The sequence below is a fragment of the Schistocerca serialis genome, chromosome 10, assembly GCF_023864345.2.
Source record: "Schistocerca serialis cubense isolate TAMUIC-IGC-003099 chromosome 10, iqSchSeri2.2, whole genome shotgun sequence".
In the NCBI taxonomy this organism is placed as follows: Eukaryota; Metazoa; Arthropoda; class Insecta; order Orthoptera; family Acrididae; genus Schistocerca; species Schistocerca serialis.
In genome coordinates, this window is record NC_064647.1 from 183474532 (window position 1) to 183490553 (window position 16022).

Sequence of the window (16022 nt, forward strand, 5' to 3'; positions counted from 1 at the left end):
CTCGGATGTTATTGAATTTAGCATATGTTAAAATTCAGGAGTTAGTAAGAAACATGTATTTTTTTGTTTTATCAAAAAAAAAATAATAATCCTGCCCCAAGATAGAGGCCTCCAAACATGACACTGCGAACACCATTTTAAAGACGCGTATTTTGGAAAAAATTTTAAAATGCTGTATCTCTATAATAGTTCTAGATATTTTGTTAGTTTTTTTTCTGTTTGAAAGATAATTGCTTTATGATTACAGTGGTATCCTCTGCTTGGACATATCTGTCTAAGTTCTTCTACTGTCACCTTTGGGATGTTTTGTATAATTTACAGAACAAACTTTTTAAAAGAAATATCAATCCAGAAAAGTTAGTTTTTTTTCTGTTGACTAGTACCATGTAATACTATATTTACTGTAAAGGAGAGCTTCTGCTTTTAAGTTGGACAGGTTTTATTTTAAAAGAATCATTTTTTTCTACTTTCAAGGGTAATGTATGTTTTCACTGAAGTTGTTTTATTTCTTTTCAATTTCATTGTTACAAATATTTCTTACACTTTGTTGTAGTCTCTTGTCAGTGTCTTTGTTGTGGTTATTCATAGCAGGTTTCTGTATTGTAGTTGTTCAGTGTTAATTTGTTTACTGAAAAGGCTTCTAAGGAATATGAGACCATCCAGTGAGTTCTTTGTTTTCATGAGGAATTTGCCAGTTGACATAGTTGCAGTGTGTTTTGTGAAAAGGACTGTTTGAAATGTCTTCTGACTGGGGCCACAGGAGAGTGAAGTGTGCTGACTATTTGTATATCAATAAGAGATGTAACAGACTCTGTTCGGGTTGGGAATAAATGTTCTCATTTGAAGACTGAAAGTGAAGATGTTTCCAGTGATGACATTTTGTGTTCTAAATGTTTTGACAGAATAAAACAGTGATAGTATCTGAACAAGGTGAAACCTCCCATGGTGCAGATGATGCAGATTTTTCATCAGTTGAGGAGGAATTAAATACCCTGAGTCAGTCAACTATATATGTAGGTGTCAGTCATGTTAAGAAACCGTGGTCAGAGAAGTAGAGTCGTATGCTCTATGCACCAAGAAAGTGCAAAGAAATTACTAAAGCTATGAATGAATAAATTACAGCAAAATTGCCCACACTCTTCAAAGTAGAAATTCCATCTTCAGAAGAAGAATTACCAAAGCACTCTTGCCCCTTGAGCCAGGAATTTTCACAAATATCTATTCAGCTGTTGAATATTGTGCATCCTTCAGTGAAAAGGTGCAAGTTTTAACTATTATTCCAGATATGTTTTCAAAGAAAATAATTTTGAACCATGTTCCATCAGTATCAAAATACACGGTAGACAAATTAAGAAATGTGAGGTCTGTAAAAGGAGTCTTTGGAAGACCAGATCCCTATTATGGTCATCCTGTTGAAGCAGCTCAAGTTCAGATAGTGCAGTCATTTTATCTGGAAGATAAATGGGACTGTTCTTGCCAGAGTACCAACAGAAAAGACACTATAACCTTAAAGGTCAAAATGTTCTAGAAGTGAAGAGGTACACAACTCACAGTAGTAAAGAAATTTTTGCAGTTTATAAGAGCAACTATGCAACTTCACATATTGGAAGATCAAAATTTTATGCAATTCAACCTAACTGGGTAGTTCCACGCCCACCTAGAGATGACTCTGAGTGCACTGCATGAATTTTGAACTTTGTGTGGTGACTTTGAAGAACTTGCTGGAGCATGTGACATATGACACCTAGGCGGGGCATTTGAAGTCATTAGTAGTCTGTGATGTAAAGCGAGAGAGTTGTTTGTTTCAAGACTGTGGTGACTGCCGTGGAAAGGGAGGACTGTCTCTACAGACACTTGGCCTAGAAGACGTAGCAGATAACTCTGCAGAAATGACATATGCAACATGGAAGGAAAATAAACCAATTAAGAAAACTGTTGCCTTTGACATTTTCATTGATAAACTTGGTAAATGGTCAGTGAAACCAGTAACACACCAGAATCTGAAGAAATTGCAACAACAACAAACTGCAGAAGTGAAAGGGTGTGTACAGGCTGAAGAACTATGTTTAGTAATTCCCGGTGATTTTGCGGAGAACTGGTGTGTAATTCTCCCACAAGAAGTACAAGGGTATCATTGGAGTAATGACCAGGTTTCAGTTTTTACAGGAGTGACATATTTTCAAAACAAGACTACAAGTGTTGCAGTTATAATTGATGACCCCGGACATGACTCAGCACATGCTTTGATAGCAATGCACAAAATTCTTCAATTGCAAACAGGGGCAGAGACCGTCATTATTTCTGATTGTACTCCTAGTCATTTTAAAAATCATTACCAACTGTTTGAATTGAGTAAGTCACTTGTGCCAGCCGACTAAGTATACAGTGCTACTGGTCATGGGAAAGTGCATTGTGATGACGTAGGAGGCCTGCTGAAGCACCATGCTACAAAACATAACCTTTCCAGACCAAATACTGCTGCAATTCAGAATACTGAAGATTTTACCAGTCATGAAATCTTACATATCCACAGTCCTCGTTCTTTTGTCCAAAGAAGAAAGCAAAGAATTCCGTGTGCAGAAAAAAGAATGGTCCAAATAAACTACTACTGTGAAAGCAATTCAGAAGACATATATTTGGACTCAGATTGATGGGTGAACTCGTATTGCAAGCACTTTAAAGATCAAGAAAGAAGAAATTTTGTTCGTTCAGCCAACAACTCTGAAACAGCATGATAATATTCGGATTCACAACCTGAGAAATGGGATGTTTTTGGCGTGTGTGTGTGTGACTGTGGCTGGTGGAGTGCAGTGGTTATAGAAACCAGTTGTGAGTTAAACGAAATTGTAATGAACTTAATGCTACCACATCGACTAGCTGCTGGATATAGATTTCCAGCTGAAGGACAACAGCAATCATCAGTGCTCACTTCCTGTTCACAATGTTTTGAAGATTGTAAGTGCTCCATTTCCTATTGGTTCAACAGGAAGGCATCACTCTATATCAAAGGAAGATGCTGAAGCAGTTGAACATATTTTTAGTTCATTGACTGGCTAATTTCAGTGCAAAAAAGAGTGCACAGTAGTTGTACAAGTTGAAACCTTTTTAAGTTTTTGGACCTTTCACATGTATTTTGGAACCATTTAAAACGCTTCAAAAATGAGTCTCTTGCTCATCATTCAAAAGTAAAATTATGTTAAATAAGGCTAGGTTTTGATTTTTACGAGCCTGTTATGTGATGATAAAAAAGGTTTTATGTATGGCAAAAATTTCAGTTGTTTATAAAACCTATTTGACCTAAAAGTGGAAGGTCTCATTTTCAGGGAATGTAGAACTATATGGTGCTAATCAACAAAAAACAAAAAAATATGGATTGGCATTTTTATTATAATTTAAGTTCAGGACACTATAGTAAAAGAAATTTGACAGGTAAGTCCAAATGGAGAATTTCTTTGTAATTATAAAGCAATTATCTTTCATTAAAAAACCAAACCATTTTTTTTTTCCAAAATTCACATCTTCAAAATGGTATTAGCAGTGTCATCTTTGGAGGGCTGTATCTCGGAGCAGACATTTTTTGGAGAAAGCAAAAAAATACATGTTCCTTACTTAGTCTTTCATTTTAACATATGCTAAATTCAGTAACATCCGAGACTATGAAGGTAAGATTTTTTCCTAGCCTGCCTGAATCGATATGGACTATGCTAGGTGTAACTTCTCTGGATATAGGCACTGGGTGCCCTCTGCAGTCCTGGGACACAAAGCAGAGATCTGGGATTTTAATACCTTTGCCAAGCGGCCAATCTGAAAGATCCCAAATCCTTGGAACCATAAACCAGGTATAGATCTTCATTTTCAGCCAAGTCGTTGAGTGCAGTACCACATTCATTGTCATGTGGGTAGTCCCAATGACCATGGTGACTATAAAAATCATCAGCAAAACCAATGAGTATGCATTAATTGGCATAATATCCAGTGGCCAGGCACATTTGGTGGCTTGGAAATATTATTTATAATGGTCTCCTTCATCTGTTCAAGACATAATGGATCTTATTTTCTGTATTTGTTAAATGAGGCGCTCATACTCGATATTTGTCCTTACGCAGGTGGTAACACCATACACATTGCAATATGGAACACCCAGAAGATCGTAGCCATGCATCCTACCCCTTTCACACAGGTCTTCCATAGTTGGAGCATGTGTTGCCTATATCAGAACTGCACCAGTATCATTATCTATTAGGAGTTTGGATATATACTCGCTTTCAGCCGTCCGTGTTTAAATGGCATACTCGGCCTGAAGGGCCAAGTCTTTTAATTGGTTTTTCCTGAGAAGGTGCATTTTTGAGGCTTTTTGATTTTGATTTGCCTGCATGTTTGTATCCAGTACATCCAATATTTGATCTGGCTGCTGATTCATTCTAGCTCATTTAGCATTACCTGGGATGCACTTGTAGTATTCTATGGTACAAAGAAAATATTCCTTTATATTCCTTCCAATATACATTTGCTTCTCATCATCAAGACATTGCCAAGCTGTGGCAACATTTCAAGAATGCAAGAATGATTCCAGGTACCCATAAGCTCTGTATTGTAATACCTATTAACAAAGGTATAGCAAAAAAGGATCAGAACACTTCTGTAGTGAGCAGAGCAGAGACAGTGATTGCTATGGTGAATGAAATGTTGTTAACAGACATATATGGATTTGTTGCCAGTGTGTATGGCAGTCACTGGTCTTGCGAACTTACGAAGTGCAGGCCTGCTTCTTGCATCCACGTGGATTAGTTCCGTTATTGTGTTTCCTGCCAAACTGGGCACTTGTGTTATCAGAAGATGTAACATTCTCACAAAACTGTATCCAATGATACCAGTGGAAGGACTTAAACTCTCCGTGCATCAGATCTGATGAGACGAGATTTAACCACTTTTTATTACCTTTTCAGTCGAAGAACATAGAAAATGGTTCATAATACTACTACAGTGAGTTGTTGTTGTTGTTGTTGTTGTTGTTGTTGTTGTTGTTGTTGTTGTGGTCTTCAGTCCTGAGACTGGTTTGATGCAGCTCTCCATGCTACTCTATCCTGTGCAAGCCTCTTCATCTCCCAGTACCTACTGCAACCTACATCCTTCTGAATCTGCTTAGTGTATTCATCTCTTGGTATCTCTCTACGATTTTTACCCTCCACGCTGCCCTCCAATACTAAATTGGTTATCCCTTGATGCCTCAGAACATGTCCTACCAACCGATCCCTTCTTCTGGTCAAGTTGTGCCACAGACTTCTCTTCTCCCCAATCCTATTCAATACATCCTCATTAGTCATGTGATCTACCCATCTAATCTTCAGCATTCTTCTGTAGCACCACATTTCGAAAGCTTCTATTCTCTTCTTATCCAAACTATTTATCGTCCATGTTTCACTTCCATACATGGCTACACTCCATACGAATACTTTCAGAAATGACTTCCTGGCACTTAAATCAATACTCGATGTTAACAAATTTCTCTTCTTCATAAACGCTTTCCTTGCCATTGCCAGCCTACATTTTATATCCTATCTACTTCGACCGTCATCAGTTATTTTGCTCCCCAAATAGCAAAACTCCTTTACTACTTTAAGTGTTTCATTTCCTAATCTAATTCCCTCAGCATCACCCGACTTAATTTGACTACATTCCATTATCCTCGTTTTGCTTTTGTTGATGTTCATCTTATATCCTCCTTTCAAGACACTGTCCATTCAATTCAACTGCTCTTCCAAGTCCTTTGCTGTCTCTGACAGAATTACAATGTCATCGGCGAACCTCAAAGTTTTTATTTCTTCTCCATGGATTTTAATACCTACTCCAAATTTTTCTTTTGTTTCCTTTACTGCTTGCTCAATATACAGATTGAATAACATCTGGGAGAGGCTACAACCCTGTCTTACTCCCTTCCCAACCACTGCTTCCCTTTCATGTCCCTCGACTCCTATAACTGCCATCTGGTTTCTTTACAAATTGTAAATAGCCTTTCGCTCCCTGTATTTTACCCCTGCCACCTTTAGAGTTTGAAAGAGAGTATTCCAGTCAACATTGTCAAAAGCTTTCTCTAAGTCTACAAATGCTTGAAACGTAGGTTTGCCTTTCCTTAATCTTTCTTCTAAGATAAGTCGTAAGGTCAGTATTGCCTCACGTGTTCCAGTGTTTCTACGGAATCCAAACTGATCTTCCCCAAGGTCGGCTTCTACTAGTTTTTCCATTCGTCTGTAAAGAATTCATGTTAGTATTTTGTAGCTGTGGCTTATTAAACTGATTGTTCGGTAATTTTCACATCTGTCAACACCTGCTTTATTTGAGATTGGAATTATTATATTCTTCTTGAAGTCTGAGGGTATTTCGCCTGTTTCATACATCTTGCTCACCAGATGGTAGAGTTTTGTCAGGACTTGCTCTCCCGGAGCCTTGTTTCAACTCATGTCTTTCAGAGCTCTGTCAAACTCTTCACGCAGTATCGTATCTCCCATTTCATGTTCATCTACATCCTCTTCCATTTCCATAATACTGTCCTCAAATACATCGCCCTTTTATATACCCTCTATATACTCCTTCCACCTTTCTGCTTTCCCTTCTTTGCTTAGAACTGGGTTTCCATCTGAGCTCTTGATATTCATACAAGTCGTTCTCTTATCTCCAAAGGTCTCTTTAATTTTCCTGTAGGCAGTATCTATCTCACCCCTAGTGAGATAAGCCTCTACATCCTTACATTTGTCCTCTAGCCATCCCTGCTTAGCCATTTTGCACTTCCTGTCAATCTCATTTTTGAGACGTTTGTATTCCTTTTTGCCTGCTTCATTTACTGCATTTTTATATTTTCTCCTTTCATCAATTAAATTCAATATTTCTTCTGTTACCCAAGGATTTCTACTAGCCCTCGTCTTTTTACCTACTTGATCCTCTGCCGCCTTCACTACTTCATCTTTCAAAGCTACCCATTCTTCTTCTACTGTATTTCTTTCCCCCATTCCTGTCAATTGTTCCCTTATGCTCTCCCTGAAACTCCATACAACCTCTGGTTTAGTCAGTTTATCCAGGTCCCATCTCCTTAAATTCTCACCTTTTTGCAGTTTCTTCAGTTTTAATCTACAGGTCATAACCAATAGATTGTGGTCAGAGTCCGCATCTGCCCCTGGAAATGTCTTACAATTTAAAACCTGGTTCCTAAATCTCTGTCTTACCATTGTGTAATCTATCTGATACCTTTTAGTATCTCCAGGGTTCTTCCATGTATACAACCTTCTTTCATGGTTCTTAAACCAAGTGTTAGCTATGATTATGTTGTGCTCTGTGCAAAATTCTACCGGGCGGCTTCCTCTTTCATTTCTTAGCCCCAATCCATATTCACCTACTACGTTTCCTTCTCTCCCTTTTCCTACACTCGAATTCCAGTTACCCGTGACTATTAAATTTTCTTCTCCCTTCACTATCTGAATAATTTCTTCAATTTCTTCGTCATCTGCAGAGTTAGTTGGCATATAAACTTGTACTACTGTAGTAGGTGTGGGCTTCATACCTATCTTGGCCACAATAATGCGTTCACTATGCTGTTTGTAGTAGCTTACCCGCATTTTTATTTTCCTATTCATTATTAAACCTACTCTTGCATTACCCCTATTTGATTTTGTGTTTATAACCCCTCCCATGAACCATGGACCTTGCCGTTGGTGGGGAGGCTTGCTTGCCTCAGCGATACAGATAGCCGTACCGTAGGTGCAACCACAACGGAGGGGTATCTGTTGAGAGGCCAGACAAACGTGCGGTTCCTGAAGAGGGGCAGCAGCCTTTTCAGTAGTTGAAGGTCAACAGTCTGGATGATTGACTGATCTGGCCTTGTTACAATAACCAAAACGGCCTTGCTTTGCTGGTACTGCGAACGGCTGAAAGCAAGGGGAAACTACAGCCGTAATTTTTCCAGAGGGCATGCAGCTTTACTGTATGATTAAATATGGCGTCCTCTTGGGTAAAATATTCCGTAGGTAAAATAGTCCCCCATTCATATCTCCTGGCGGGGACTACTCAAGAGGATGTCGTTATCAGGAGAAATAAAACTGGCGTTGTACGGATCGGAGCGTGGAATGTCAGATCCCTTAATCGGGCAGGAAGGTTAGAAAATTTAAAAAGGGATATGGATAGGTTAAAGTTAGATATAGTGGGAATTAGTGAAGTTCGGTGGCAGGAGGAACAAGACTTCTGGTCAGGTGACTACAGTGTTGTAAACACACTACAGTGAGATAAACCATATTTTGTGCAACTTTTCTTATGAACCGCACTTTTTAATAATTTGTGTTTCATATATGAGGTGTGTTCAAAAAGTAAAATGACTTTATATTTTTATGAAAAAATATTTATTTATTCATCAATATTCTTGTTGTCCCCTTCAAAGTAATCCCTGTCAGATACAATACACTTTTGCCAATGCTTCTTCCATTCCTCGAAGCTCTTCTCATAGGCACTTTTTGGTACAACCTCGAGTACTTCCGGCAATGCAGTTTTTATTTCCTCATTCGTTGAAAATCTTCATCCTTTCATAGGTCTCTTCATTTCTGGGAACAGGAAAAAGTCGCAGGGGGCCAAATCCGATGAATATGGTGGCTGAGGCATGATTGTCACATTGTTTTTGGCCAAAAAAATCTCTCACAAGCAATGATGACTGAGGAGGTGGATTGTTGTGATGCAAAAGCCTTGAATTCTTTTTCCACACTTCTGGACATTTTTTGTGTATTGCTTGTGGCAAACGGTGCATAACATCAAGGTACTCCTTATTGACCATATGACCTTGAGGCAAAAATTCGTGATGCACTATGCCACAGTAATTGATAAACACATTGAACAAAACTTTTACATTTGATCAAACTCGACATTCTGTTTTCTGACTTGCCTCTCCAGATTTTTCCATTGGTATGATTACATTTCGGTTTTGATGTCATAACCATAAACCCATGTTTCGTCACCAGTTATGATCCTTTTGAGCAAATCAGGATCATCATTGATGTCATTCAAGAGCTCCGGAGTGATGCTCATCCAATGGTTCATCTGATCAAAATTGAGAAGTTTTGGAACGAACTTCGCTGACACCTGTCTCATGCTCAAAACATAAAAAAAAAAAAATTGCATGACATAAGCCGACCGATATGTCAAAATCCTCAGCAACTTCTCTTACAGTAATTCGATGATTTTCCAAAACAATTTTCTTCACAGCTTTGTCATTATCATCAGTTGTTGATGAGCTGGGCTGTCCAGAGTGAGCTTCGTCATTGGCATCTTCTTGGCCATCTCGAAAGAGCTTGTACCACTAATAAACATTTTTTTTTAGAGCTGACTCACCGTATGCCACTGTCAACGTTTCAAGTGTTTTAGAGCTTTGATTCCAATTTTCACTTAAAATTTGATGCAAATTCTTTTCTCAATTTTTTATAATGATCGAAAATCACCAAGCACACTAAAACATGTCTAACCTTTCCATCTGTCAAAAACAATACTTAAACTGTGAACATATGTTCAGGACATGTGTACCAACATAACAAAAAAAACCAATAGTTGAATGTATGTTGCCTGTGCAATTTGAAAAGTCAACTTACTTTCTGAACAGCCCCTGTATATGTGCTCCTTCCTGCTATGTGCTGATGTACTGATGCTTAGAACAAAAATTTTTGGGCATGATACCTTTGGTGTTTACCATGTTTATAGTAACATATTGGAGCAATAGAGTAATTTTTTCCGAAAAAAAGAGAAAAAACGTGTGTTTTGAGTTATTCAAAGTCTAAGGACACAATTAGTGATCTTGAATGTGAAAATTCGTAGAAACCCGTCATTTTGCATGTCAATATGAAGCTCCACTCATTAGATTTTCAGTGATATAAGTTTTCTTGCTGTCTGTGGATTAGAATCAAAATTATAGTCGTTTATGTTGAGACACACACATGTAAATTTCACACAATTTCCAAACTTTGCAGACCTGTAATTTTCTTCATTATTGTTGGATACTTTTGCAAATTGGTATTTATCCAGCTCTTATCTGGTTAATTGGATGCACAAAATTAGAAAGAAATCTGAGGTGGTCGTTTTGAAAATGTTATGGAATCACCCGCTTGACATTGTTTATTGACTAAAATCTGGTAGTTTATTCACAAAAGAACCATTCATAAATTCGTTGAACTTCAGAGCACTGGTATAGATATACAATATTCTCATAAAGTAACCATGAACCATTTGCTTGTTGCTGGTAAGGAAAGAAAAAATGTAAGGAAAACAGCTGAGCTGGTTTCTGCGAGTGTAGGGCAAGCCTTTGTCACAACCTTGTTGAGTTCAGTTATGTTGATGAGTCTGTAAAAGTCATAAGCAATGGCTTTTTTGCACTGAACTCAAGAACTCTTGTTGATGGATTCAGATTAAACAGTGCATGTGTAAGTTAATTACCACAACAAGCTAATGGGTTACGAGTACTGTATGATGTCACTGTCACAGTGAAAGTAATAAGAAGAAAAGAGGAGGATAGGAAAAAAGAACAAAAAATAGACCAGTATATTTTTCTTATAGCAAAAGAAAAAATGAGAAAACAGAAAAGAATGAACCATCCCCCACCTACCCCCCCCCCCAAAAAAAATGGAGAGAGAGGGGGGGGGGGGGGGAAGGAGAAACCTACTGATAATTTGCTTCCTTTTCCAACATAAGAGAACTAGGGAGATTCTATGACCACTCTTTGCCTACTACCATCTCCCAAAATATTAACTCTTTGATTTTGAGGTGTAATGTGAACGAAATCCTATCAGGTAATTCCTGAAAATGAACTGATCATATAAACGTGTAAGGAAAGAACTGGCTTCAAACAATTTTAAGAGGATCTGTAAATAAGCCAACTGGAAGTTTTATGGAATTCGCTTTGACAGTGGAAAGAGAATTTCAAAAATTCCATGATAGTTTCATTGATTGTAATTCAAGAGGTTTCATAAGGTTAAAGGACATTATAATTGAGAGGTGTCCAGGAATGGAGGACTTTGTTGTAATGTTTTTTGTAAGGAAACACACTTCCATCAGGATTCAAAGGTAGTAAGTGAACTGTGGAGAAAGACAAAAAAATGAAAGAAAGTTGTAACTAACATAACTTTCCAAAATAGAAAAAGAAAATCTGTTAATACAATTAATAGTTTAAAATGACATTATAGGGGCTTACTCCATACTACGGATCTGTGTAGTCTAAGTCTGTGTGAGCCTCTACCCCAGCGCCCTCTTAGATGGTGAAAGAGGTTGACATCCTTCAGAGGATTTACAGTAGCATTTGACTGAACATAGAAAAAAATAGTCTAATGTATAGCTTAATAATAATAATAATAATAATACACTAAAACATGGAAAATCTCAATTACATTAATATCTGCAACTGAGTTAAGCTTGTGTGCGCCTATTAGCTTCAGTGGAGTGCACAATGGCAAGAGGACTTTGGGTGACATCACAGTTCACAGCCCACCTGTGTGTGACCTCTGCCATGTAGTCTTGTATCTGTTTTTCAACTTATGCAGATCCCATCTCATTAATTTTGCACCCGGTTGCAATTTGCTAAGTTTTAGTCTGTCTTTCATAATTGATACATGCTCCTGTAGAAGTTTTGTAGTTGAAACCCTGATATTTAAATCTCATATTGCGTAACAGAGTGACAGTCTGAAACTTTCCAATGTTCTCATGTCTTCTCCATCTATGCAGCATTCTCTCATTACTTTAAAATCAGTTATCTGCAATGTTTAAATTGAACTCAGTACAGAATTCTAGCAAGTAGCGTCCTATTTCATTTGTTTCTTCTAGTTAAAGTTTCTCCAGCTATTTTCGCACCTGGCACCATTATCTTACATTTGTGCTTAATGTTCAGCTGCCGTCTTTCGTAATGTGGCTTTATCTCATTGTATTTATTTTTCATTGTTCTTATAACTTGCAGACCTAGAAGGGATCTATATACTTTTATTTGTACACTTCCTCAGTGAAGTGTGTCGAGGGCCTTACTGTTAGTGTTGTATATTAATGAACTTGCAGATGATATTGATAGTAATCTCAGGTTTTTTGCAGATGATGTAGTTATCTAAAATGGAGTACTGTCTGAAAGAAGCTGTGTAAATATTCAATCAATTCTTGATAAGATTTCAAAGTGGTGCAAAGATTGGCAATTTGCTGTAAATATTCAAAAATGTAGAAATATATACTTCACAATATGAAAAAATACAGTATCCTATGACTATAATATCAGTGAATCATTGTTTGGATTGGTGGACTTGTACAAATACCGGGATGTAACAATTTGTAGAGATATGAAGTGGAATGCACACATCGGCTCAGTTGTGGGTAAAGTAGGTGGTAGACTTTGATTTATTGGTAGAACACTGGGGAAGTGCAATCAGTTTACACAGAAGATTGCTTACAAATCGGTTGTCTGACCTTTTCTAGAATATTGCTCAAGTGTGGGGGACCTGTACCAGATAGATCAAACAGGAAATATTGAACACATATGGAGAAGGGCAGCATGAATGGTCACAGGTTTGTTTGATCCATGGAAAGTGTCATAGAGATTTTGAAAAAGCTGGCAGCTCTTGAAGGTAGATGTAAACTATCCCGAGAAATTCTGCTGACAAAGTTTCAAGAACCAGATTTAAATGATGACTCTAGGAATACACTACAACCCCCAACATAGCCCACACAGGGATGGTGAGGATGAGTTTAGAATAATTGATGCAAACACAGACACATTCAGACAGTTATTCTTCCCACACTTCATATATGAATGCTATGGAGAGAAATCTCAATAACTGGTAAAATGGGACATACCCTCTGCCATGAATTTCACTGTGGTTCACAGAGTGTAGCTGTAGATATATAGATATCCTGGCTTCGATAATTTGTTCACTAGGCTGTTTATAGTAGTTCACCAATATCCATATTTTCTTCTTCATTATTAGGCCCATTCCGATCTAACCCCCAATAATATGTCTTTTATGCTCACCTTGACAGTTTTATTTGTGGTTTACAAGATAATGTGTTAATACCTTTTTTACACCTGTATCAGGAAAAGCGGCATGACATTTTAAATTTTAAGTTAGGTTGTTGGTTTTATGTGGTAATGATGACAGCCTTTTATTACTTGCTGTTCCTTGACAAAGTTTCCACATTCTCTCTAGCTGCAGTTTATTTTGGATGGAAAATACATCTGTGAACTACTGTTGTGAAAGACTGTGAAATGTTTATATCATCTCAACTGATTTAGTTACAAGAAGTAAAAAACTCCACGTTTCCAGTTTCTTCTGCAGCTGACTTTCAGTTCCTGTGTGTGTTTGTTTCCAGTTTTTAGACACTATAATTTATCTCTATGTTTACTCCCTACTTGTGTTCTTCAAATTTGCTACAAAGTGGTGGACACACAGTGTGTACCTTGTTGCTGCAATGTGGTTTCTGTTTAGGAGGGAAAGATTTCTGTTCACAACTGAAACTTCTGACAGCCAGAAAAGCAACTTCTCAGTATTTGGAGAATCTGCTCTTGAATACATTCCATTCTTAGTGCTGAACTGTTATGTCAACTCTTCCCCTATAGAATCAGTATTTGTTCTAAAATAACTATTGGTTATTGACACTGAACTGGCCATTTCTTTGTGTAACCGATTTTCAGCTGTGTTCCACGGGAAAGAGAGTAATGTTGCTCTTGGTAAACCAACACGTAAGGAAAGATGGGCTGTTGACCTTAATCCTTGAGTGGACGCACCTATGTATCAAGTGCGCCAACCACAAATGACATTCTCTTGTGCCATTCCATTGTTTGTAATTGTGAGCCCCTACCTATTCCTTCATTATTACTTCAGCTAACACAGTGATAAGTTGTACTGTTATACGTCCAAGTGAGCAGCAGTAACATAAAATAAACAGCAAAGTAGTTGAAAAAAAATGTTACTATCATTTGCAAGAAGATGATCCATATTCTAAGGCGAGAGCACAATCCCAGTTTGAGGCAATTGTCTATTAGACAATTAGCAATCAAACAAGTGGCTGACTGGGATCTGATGCAACTGTACTGTTTGATACTTCAAGTCAGTCATTACTGTGGCATAACACTTGTACATGGCGACAGAGCTATAAAACAAAAGTTTATCTTGTTATTATTTAATTAAACAATGATTTAGGTTATGTAATTTAGATGATTTTATTGTTTAATTAAAATAAGATTGAACTTTATTTTATTGATCATACATGTTTACCTTTATAACATAAAGACAGCTATTCTTTACAGCTGTGCAAAGTATGCCATGCATCCACTTGCGTTATAAAAAACAGCACAACCACTCAAGAGTTAAGCACACTCCACTGAGTGAAACATTTCACATGGAAAACTATAAAAATTACAGTGAGATTGAACACCAGCAGGGCTAGAAAATTGTTAATTTAGACATCATGCTTAAAGACTCATTCATTAGGTAGAATCTATAAGGATGTAAACAAGTAAAATATACTTTCCTATAATACGGTGCTATGAATAAATGCTTCTGTTGATTGGGGTAATAACTACAACTATAGGTGGACAACTTTTCTTATTATCTAGAAGCATTTGCTGTATACTCTATTTACATTTATGAAGCGGCAGCCTACCATTTAACATTATTAACAGAAGACTCCTGCTTAGATTATTCAATTGCTACACTACATGTACTATATCCATTACGATTTGTGTTGACTGAAAGATGGTATTTAATGCTGTACCATGAAAGGCTACATCAATGAACTAGTGTTTGCTACAATGCTAACACCACTATGCAGGTTTGTACTGATAGTGATGAATAATTTACATACTGAATGGCCAATATGATATCCTTTCCATTTTGATTTGAATTTCTGAAAGATTTTCATTTTCTAGTCATACATCTAAGGACAAATTGTAAAAAACCTCCCAGATTGTTGCAGTCAGAAAATAGTAATTCAAGCTTAGCACCTACTGACAGAATGTGTGTGTGTTTAGGAAAATTAAAGTTCCAAAGACTGGCTTAATTTCATATTCCACTCAACAATAATAAATTGGTTGAAACATCAGACAAGTGAAGTACAAATACTCCTTCAAATACACAATACACGAATCTAGAACTTAACAAACTTCTTTTTTTTAAAAAAGTGCATGATTCAGTTTCAGATTATTGTCCGTAGTGTGTCTTCACTTACACATTTTCTTGTTCCAGAAGACTGCACAGGGAGAACATCGAAGTTCTGTATGTGGTGTGACTGTCGTCAAACATGAGCCAGTGAGTAATATTAATATAAGCAGTTTATGTTGTTTGTTATCATTTGGACATTATTATTGGCACAAGAAAGCATGGATGTCACAGTAAGTAATTTTTTACACTTCGGTTTCCCCTCTAGTTAGTAAAGTAGGTGGGGGGGAGGGGGGGGGGAGAAGCTGAGATCCTTGTTTGTCTTGGCAGACCTCACAAAATACATTAGATGAAGTCATATACAGTGTGTGTGTGTGTGTGTGTGTGTGTGTGTGTGTGTGTGTGTGTGTGTGTGTGTGTGTGTACGTACACTTGTTCATTATCTTCTTGGATGACTGTCTTGTCAACGAGATCCCAAACTCTCCCATTGAGGATTTCGTAATTATAGAGGAATGCGACGTTGCACAAAATGACCAGCCATTTCAAACAGCATCGTTATCATCATTGTGAAGCAGTCCATGTGGAAGTGGTATGATCAAGGGGACAAAAAGGAAGGGTGCTTACAGTGAAGAAGAAAATGCAATTTTGAAAAGAGCTGACAATATACTGATCAGCGTAAATAAACCAAAAACTGCTCCAACTGATGTTGAAGTATTTGACTCGTGTGTAACTGCTACTCTATAGCAAAGAAAGAATAAATATCTGGTGATGAAAGCAAAGAGAGGGATATTTAACATACTTTGTAATGTACAGGAGAAAGACTTGGGCAACAATGAGTCACAAGATCATTTATTTATTTATTTATTCTTTTTTTTG

The 16022-nt window shown here is 37.3% G+C and overlaps 1 protein-coding gene across 9 annotated transcripts in view; it reads left to right on the forward strand.

The window, feature by feature from the left end:
* Positions 1 to 16022, forward strand: part of LOC126425006 (zinc finger protein 271-like) — an 87104-nt gene that overhangs the window by 9599 nt on the left and 61483 nt on the right. For 7 of the 9 annotated variants that reach the window (XR_007576244.1, XR_007576243.1, XM_050087909.1 and 4 more), the window contains one exon: positions 15234 to 15296. Coding sequence is in view for 7 of the 9 variants with exons in the window: in XM_050087909.1 (XP_049943866.1) it covers positions 15234 to 15296 (63 nt within the window). In the remaining 2 variants the exon portion in view is untranslated. The remainder of the gene's footprint in view (positions 1 to 15233; positions 15297 to 16022) is intronic. The other 2 variants (XM_050087910.1, XM_050087907.1) reach the window with 1 other exon arrangement.